This window comes from Culex pipiens, chromosome 2 (assembly GCF_016801865.2).
Source record: "Culex pipiens pallens isolate TS chromosome 2, TS_CPP_V2, whole genome shotgun sequence".
NCBI lineage: Eukaryota > Metazoa > Arthropoda > Insecta > Diptera > Culicidae > Culex > Culex pipiens.
In genome coordinates this window covers 18,434,884-18,442,689 of record NC_068938.1, presented here as the reverse complement: position 1 = coordinate 18,442,689, position 7,806 = coordinate 18,434,884, and the positions used below count along the sequence as shown (strand labels likewise).

The window sequence follows — 7,806 nt, the reverse complement described above, 5'->3', positions numbered from 1 at the left end:
GAGATGACGTAACGCGGCATTGAATGTGATCTAAAATGGGTTGGGGACGAATGTGAAATATAGGTGGCGGCAATAGGGTCCTAAACAAACGGAAACAAATACACTTAAAAACCATTGCTGATCATGTTTATTTCAAAGCAACAAATTAAAAAAAAATGGCAAGACAACATTTTACGATGGATCATCTATGGTCCCCAAGGAACGAGCTTATACACTCAACCCCCGGTATTTGATCAATTTTTCGTTTGACACTTTTTAGTTTGTACTCCGTTGGTTTGACAAAGTCAAACTAAAAGGCACGAACTATCCCTTTCTAGGTCCCTTTTTACAGGGCGATCACGCACACTATCAAAACAAATGTTTGCTAGTGTGTGTGAAATCCGTGTAAAGATGTGTCAAACTAAAAAGTGACCCCGTTCGTTTGGCAACAGTTGGTGTCAAACCATCGGGATTTGAGTGTATGAGCAAATAAGGCTTTCTAGTCAGAAATTTACCAACACGTTCAAAGTATGTTTACATGACAGCTGGAAGTTTGTTTGCATCAGGTTTCCTATCTCTTTCAAGCAAAAAATTTTGTCAGGCGACTTCTAGCTGGTTTTTTTTGACTGACTGCCCGATATGTCAGCCAACATACTTCGCAGGGCTGTGACAGCTACAGCTCGATCATTGTTTGCATCAGGACACTGTGACGAGGAGTTCGTCATTTTTGAGTTAAATTATATTTTTTCACTGGGCCTAGAAAGCCTTATATGGCAAATATGAAGAATAATGCCAAAATTTAAGAACACAAAATTTAAAGATTTAAAAATTATAAAATTCATTGAATTAAAAATTCAAAAATATAAAATTTAAAAATCAAAAATCAAAAATTTTAAAATAAAAATACCGAAATTTGTAAATTAAAAAAAAAAATAATTCAAAAAAATTCGAATATTTAAAATTTCAAAACATTCAAAATTTAAAAAAAAAACACAGTCCAGACCAAGTCCAGACTGGATTGTACGAAGCCTCAATTATCCGAAGGTTCGATTATCCGGAGTTTGATCATCCGAAGGTTTGTATGAGACTTCGGATAATCGAATCACGACCAAAACTTGTTTTTATTTTCTTGCTTTTATTATTAAATTTGAGATCTGTGACCTCAATTCAGTCAAATTAGAATATTAGATTGTCTTTTAAATTTAAAAAAATTAATTTTCAATATGTTATCAACGCCATTTTGGCCACCATATTTGATTTAAAAATTCTAAATCTCTGTATAGTAGTTTATGCAGAGAGAAGGGAACTCAATACTCTTTGGTTTATGGGTCGTACTTAAGCTCGACCATCTAAAATAGGACAACAAAAAAAATCGTGGTTCGATTATCCGAAGTGACATTTTTACGAGGTCTTCGGATAATCGAGTCTGGACTGTATATATATTTTTTTACTCAAGAATGAATTTTTTTAATTATGTTGTTTAATAAATTTTTGATCGTTTAATTGACATAAAGGCTTCACTTTTTTATATTTTTATATTTTTTTAACGGTGCTCATCAACCAGAGCTTTTGCTCCCAGATTTCTGTTACACACATTCTGGTATCTTCAAAACTACGGGAACTAATGATATAATTTTTAATTCATTCCCTAAACTGATGTCTTTAAAATAATTTACAATGAAATTTGACTCTTTTTACAGTCAAATTTTTTATGGATTGGGTCTGTAAGTTTGACAATGTTTGAATAAAAAGACAACAACTTCCTTGGTTGCAGTGCACCCTTAAGAAATCTAAAACTTAAAAAAAATAAGCAGATGTATAAAAATTCAGAAATTAAGATTTTTTAATATAAAAAAAATTAAAATAATACCAAAATTTCTATTTAGCAAAAAAAAACTATGAATTAAAAAAAATAATTTGAAGAATCCTAAATTTCAAACTAAAAAAAAAATTCCGCAATTTTAAAATACTTTATTTAAAATGTTCAAAAACTCCGAAATCTAAAAATTGTAAAGAAGAAGGAAATTCAAAATTTAAAAACTTCATAACATCAGAATTTTTAAATGCTAAAATAGATTTTTTTTTAAAGAAATTATTGCGGATTTCAGGGATTTTTAGACAATCGTGCAATTTGTGGAAAGCTCTCCAACAAAGTGCACACCTCAAACTACAGCAGAAAAAAACTATCTAAGACACACACACCCTAGTTTGAAACTGTTCTAAAGTGGTCCAAAGCAACAAAGCTCAGTCGAGACACGCACCACTCTAGGCGAAAGGGGGGAAGAAGGGGTAGGATTTCAGGTGTGCAAATATTTGGTGTGCAGTTATGATTTGCAAGGGTGGAGAATTTGGTGCAAAGTGTGCAATATAATTGCATATAAAAAATAACAATGAAATAATTGAAGTACTTAAGAATTTAAGGATCTGTAAATTTCAAAATTTAATACCGGAATGTTAGAACTTTAGGTTTTTTTAGAGTTTTGAATTATGAAAATGTTTGCTTTCCAATTTTTTTTCTTTTTTTTGTAGTTTTTTTTTCAATTTTTAAACTTTTGGGCTACCAACAAAATCCACAATAATTTACAGGATAAACTGTTGTTTAACGTCGACTTCCCTTCCCGAATCAACAACCAATGGCCAACTCCTCCAAGCCTGTCCTGATGATGGCCGGCAACGAGACCACCCTGTTCTCTATAACGCTGTCACGCTCCAAAATGAAGGCCACGATGTTGCTGCCCAACGAAACGTCCATCCGTAACCTGCTTAGCATGGGGCCTTCGGACGTGACCGGTGGCGTACCGTAAGAATCGGTTCAGCTTGGACGCGGAAGTTAGCCTACCATAAGCAGATGCGTTGAACACAAAAAAACGGAAGCAACTGTTTTAATATTAAAATATTGAAATAAAATCCATCACATTTTTCGAAAATCATCACTGTAATGTTAAATGTTATTTATTCATGCCATAAAAAGTTTCTTCTTAAATTAAAAGCAAAAAACTTTTACCAATACGATTTTGTGGTTTGGTTGAGCGTTTTAGCAGAATGCATTACTGTGAATATAAAGAGACGAGTTGTTCCTTTTAATTCCGCTATATATTTTTAATATCTTGACAGATACGAATTTCGTCTACTACTTGCAGACTTCATCAGTGTTTTGTTCTCGAGTCGACAACAGAACACTGATGAAGTCTGCAAGTAGTAGACGAAATACGTATCTGTCAAGATATTAAAAATATATAGGCAATCAAACGTCAAAATTACCCCCCGCTAGAGGGCGCTGAAACTTGGGGTGATGTTTTCATTATATCCTACAGCGAGTAAATTGGTTTGAAATTTGAAATTGTTTTATTTCATCATAAAATCGACATTAATAGCAAATTATACCATTTTCAGGTAAGAAATAAATAGCTTAATTGATATAAACGAAAATATTTTTGTGATGGCCGATTTAACCTGTTCATTATCTGATTCAAAATAAGGGAATGTTTTAATCAACCAAAACTTAACTAATCAATTGAGAATGTAGATTATTCAAGTGGACAAATATTTTTTAAAGTCACTTCTACCATAAAAGCAAAGCTCTGCTTGAAAAATGATGATAGGAATGATTTGCAAAATTAGCAATATAACCTCATTCTCGCGTTTTCAATCCGGATCTCAGAATTTTCAATGAAAAAGGCAACTTAGCAAAAAAATCAAAAAGTCAGTCGATAGAACTTTTTATTTCTTACCTCCTGTTAACTTTATTTTATTCCAAAAGATCAATTTTCTTTAAAAAAAACCTTCAAATAGTTTTCACTCCCCTTCGCACTTATCGCGCAAAAACGTACACCCTTACCAAAAATCATGACTTTTTGAGTTCCAAATCCCACTTTTCATACGATTTTTTCAGTTCAACCCATATAACCATTTTTATGGTTGTAGTACCTGAACTCAAAAAATCGTATGAAAAGTGGGATTTGGAACTCAAAAAATCATGATTTTTGGTAAGGGCGTAAACGTAACCTTGCACCAAAGTTCTTCTACTCGAATGTAGGTGGCGAATCGAGTTTTTAGCTTTGGTTTTGGGGGCCTATTGAGGTTTTGCAGCGCGACTGTGTTTCAAATGTAGGTGGCGCCAAAATGAGGTTACTTGCCAAAAGTCGTATTCCTTTCTGCTGGATTGAAGAACAAAATCGCTTAGTTCTCATGATTCCCTGCATCAATCTTAATGAAACTGGTTGCAAAAGACGAGAAAATTTTTTTGCTTTTAAATAATGAACATCAATTTTTGGGCGCGCAAAAATTTGTGAACTTTTTCATTAAAAAACATGTTTCAGAACACGAAAAAATTAGTTTCCCCATATATATCAATGAAATAAACAGTGATATAGTTGATAACAGATGTGTTAAAGTATATTCAACAATTTTTATTGATTTTTAACAGACTTTGTTGCCAAATAGTTCAAATTACTATCTTTTACTAAATTTACAATTTTCTCATAGAAAAATCAAACGAATATTGGAAAGTTGCACACCAAATTGTTGGAAATAATTTTTCTCATCTGAATCCATCATAAGTTTAATAAAAATGTTGATTTTGAAGGTAAAAACACATTTTTTTCGAAAAATCATAGGTTTACACTATTTGTTCATAGGTGGCGACATGAGTCTTTTAGCTTTGATGCAAATTCTCTATAGCGGAATTAAAAGGAACAACTCGTCTCTTTGTATTCACGATAAGATTTTGTTCCAGAAATGCATGGTAGTATCAACAACTTTCCAACTTTTAAATTAAAAAGTTTGAACTTTCTACGAATATTCACCAACGCGAACTTTTAATCCAACGAACGATCTTTTTAAATTTAGAGGATTTTTTCTTTGTGTGTAGAGTAATATTTTACATAATTTCTGCGCCTCCAACGCTTCTGGAGTTTTTTTTTATAAAGTCCAATAAACCAAATTTCCAGATTTTTGCTCAAAAACATCCAAAAAGCAAAAACTGGAAATTAGGTTTATTTGACCTTTTAAATAAACTCTAGATTTGAAAAACACATCGCCGTTGAAGCGAACCCTACCTTTGAACATTTCCATTTGAAACGTCAATTTTAGATCACTTTGGGTTTACTCGGTTTGACGCAAAACGTTTCCAAAGGGCACAAAGTTGTTTGTTTTGAAATCGTTTCGCGACCGTCCGCGCATCGATCGACATTTTTCTTCATGGAAAATTGGAAAATAACGCAGCTTCAACACCGACGCGGAATCTCGAGTGAAGTCGACGCGTGTTTTTTCCTCCTCGGAGATTTTGACGGAATTTCGACCCGTTTTCGTGAATTTTGGGCGTCCGGCCGGAAGTGACCAGTCCAGGAGTGGGCAAAGTGGCGGAAGTAGCGGTTTTTGTTCGAACGTCGGCGATTAGTGGGCCCGAGACGTCGGGAGTACGACGAGATCGGTTCGCGAGATAAAGGGCGGCGGGGAGATCGCGTTTGCTCGTGGTCAGTCGAGAGACAAACCGTCGGAAACGGGAGGCGATTCTTTATACGTCGCGGATTGCGGAAGCCCGAGGAAACGGCAATCGGTCGAGTTGTCGGAGAGCGGAAAAAGTGCAATTGGACGTGAATAAATTAAGTTAGAATCTTAAAAGAAAAAGGAAAAAAACAAACAAAAATCTTAGTGAAAGAAAAAGCAAAAAAAAAAAAAACGAGTTAAAGTTGCAAATAAAAAGAAGACAAATGGCACCAAAGAAGAACGGAAACTGGCCGGTCGACGGAAGAATAACGCGGGCACAGATGGCTAAGGCAAAAGGGAAGGAAAAAGGGACGTTGGAAGGAAGCACAGACAGCGCGCAAGCAGAGAAACCAACCACTGAAACAGGAAGTGGTGGAGGAGTCCAACCGGGAAGGAGCCAGGGTTCGGTACCGACCGTAGCTACAACGTATGCAGAAGCCACAAAAGCGACTCCACAGGCCACAGCGGTTCCCACTCAACAGAAAAACGGGGAAACTGGAGCTCGAGTGGTGTATCTTGAACCCGTTGACACGGAGAAGGGCTTTCCGCGACACTCTCTCGAGTTGGCAAGAATTCTGTCGGAAAAGGGTTTCACGGCGTTTGGGGACATCGCGCAGATCGGTCGTTTCAGATTCAGAGTGGACCTGGAAAATGCAGGCGCAGAAGGGCAGCTCCAAGCACTCAATCTGTCAAATCACAACATTCGGTTCCTCAACCCGAAGAAATCGAAAAGGACCATTCTTTTTGTGAAGGGAGTACCAGAAGACTTCGGGGAGGAGGAGCTGAAGGACTTCACATCGTCGGAAACAGAGGTCCTAGCCGTCGAACGGGTCAAGAAGAAGGTGGACGAGACCCTCGTCAACACCACGAACCTGAGGATTACAGTTGCAGGAGAAAAGGTTCCCCGGCTGGTGAAAATCTACGGATGCGCGTTCCGATGTGAACTGTACATCTTCCCGATCCGACAGTGCCAAAATTGTTGGAGATTTGGACACAGCGCCAAGAAGTGTACCAGCAGACATCGTTGCCGAATCTGTGGAAGGAGCCACAAAGAGACGGATTGCGGGGAAGCAGATCGCTGTTCGAACTGCAAAGGGCAGCATCGGGCCTCCAGCAAGGACTGTCCAGAGCGAGAACGGAGGCGCAACATCCTGGAGGCCATGAAGAAGAAGCAGGTGGGTTACACGGAGAGTGAGTTCCCGAAACTCACAAACCGATTCGCGGATCTGCCGGTCGATGAGGAAGAAAGCGACTGTAACCGAACGGACAAGCCCGTTGGACAGTTACGTCCGCGGCCGAGGATGTGCTCCCAACCTTCCGATGAACAAGTCCAGCAGGAACAAAGAAATGCAGAATCAGGGGAGGCAATCCGGAGTGGACAAAGAAAGGAGATCACGGAGTGCCATTGCTCGACAAATCCGTTCAGGACCACGGATTTCGAACGCTTCCTGGACCAACTGCGGAAAGATTTCCTGGCGGAAACGCGGAACCACTGTTGGGTCCAGCCGTTGAGACTTTTGCTGGTCCAAATCGGCCGAAGAGTGCACGAAGTAAACTCGGAATTGGACAGAGATCAACTCATTCTGGAGATCGGCAACAAAATCCAGGATATCGTCGAGAGGAACACACCGAACAACAGCATAAGCAGAACAGCAGGATCGAGCAACAGTGGAGTGTAAGAAGCTGAAAATTCTACAAAACAACGTGCAGAGCATTCGACCGATGGAAGCGAGAGAACAGCTACACCGTTTTCTCCTTGAAAATGAAATTCACGTCGCGCTGCTTCAAGAAATTTGGCTTAAAAAGAACGAGCACTTCCGACTGGCGAAGTACAGGATGGCGAGCCAGAGAAGGAATGAGGGTTGGGGTGGAGTCGGAATCCTAGTTCACGAAGGTCTGGAGTTTGAGGAGATCAGGATGCCACAGATGCTGCCGGTGGAAGTGATCGGCGTTAAGATCATCAAAGGATTCGACCCGGTCACCTTCGTGTCGGTCTACGTTCCGCCAAACAGAGAGCTTCACAAGGAATGCGTAGACAAGATCAAGGCCCTCTTCGATACCCTGGAGGATATGGAAGGAGAGATCTTCGTAGGCGGTGACTTCAACGGACACCACCAGAGTTGGGACAACAACATTAAGCCCTGTCCAAAGGGTATCCTTATTCACAGCCTGATCACATCTTCCAACATGGTGCTTCTCAACAAGAACAAAATGGCAACTTGCCTAACCACGGCAACCAGACCGAGCTCAACTCCGGACATCTCATTTGCAACGCCGGGATTAGGCAGAAAGGCGACTTGGGAGGTAGTCGACGAAGAATTTGGGAGCCTCCACTTGTGC

At 38.9% G+C, this 7,806-nt stretch overlaps 1 protein-coding gene across 1 annotated transcript; it reads left to right on the top strand.

Annotated features, from left to right (window-relative positions):
- The first annotated feature begins 5,690 nt into the window (after positions 1-5,690).
- LOC120432416 (uncharacterized) lies at positions 5,691-7,145 on the top strand. The gene has a single exon (XM_039597616.1). The coding sequence runs from the start codon at positions 5,691-5,693 to the stop codon at positions 7,143-7,145; it is 1,455 nt and encodes a 484-aa protein (XP_039453550.1).
- Positions 7,146-7,806: the final 661 nt, after the last annotated feature.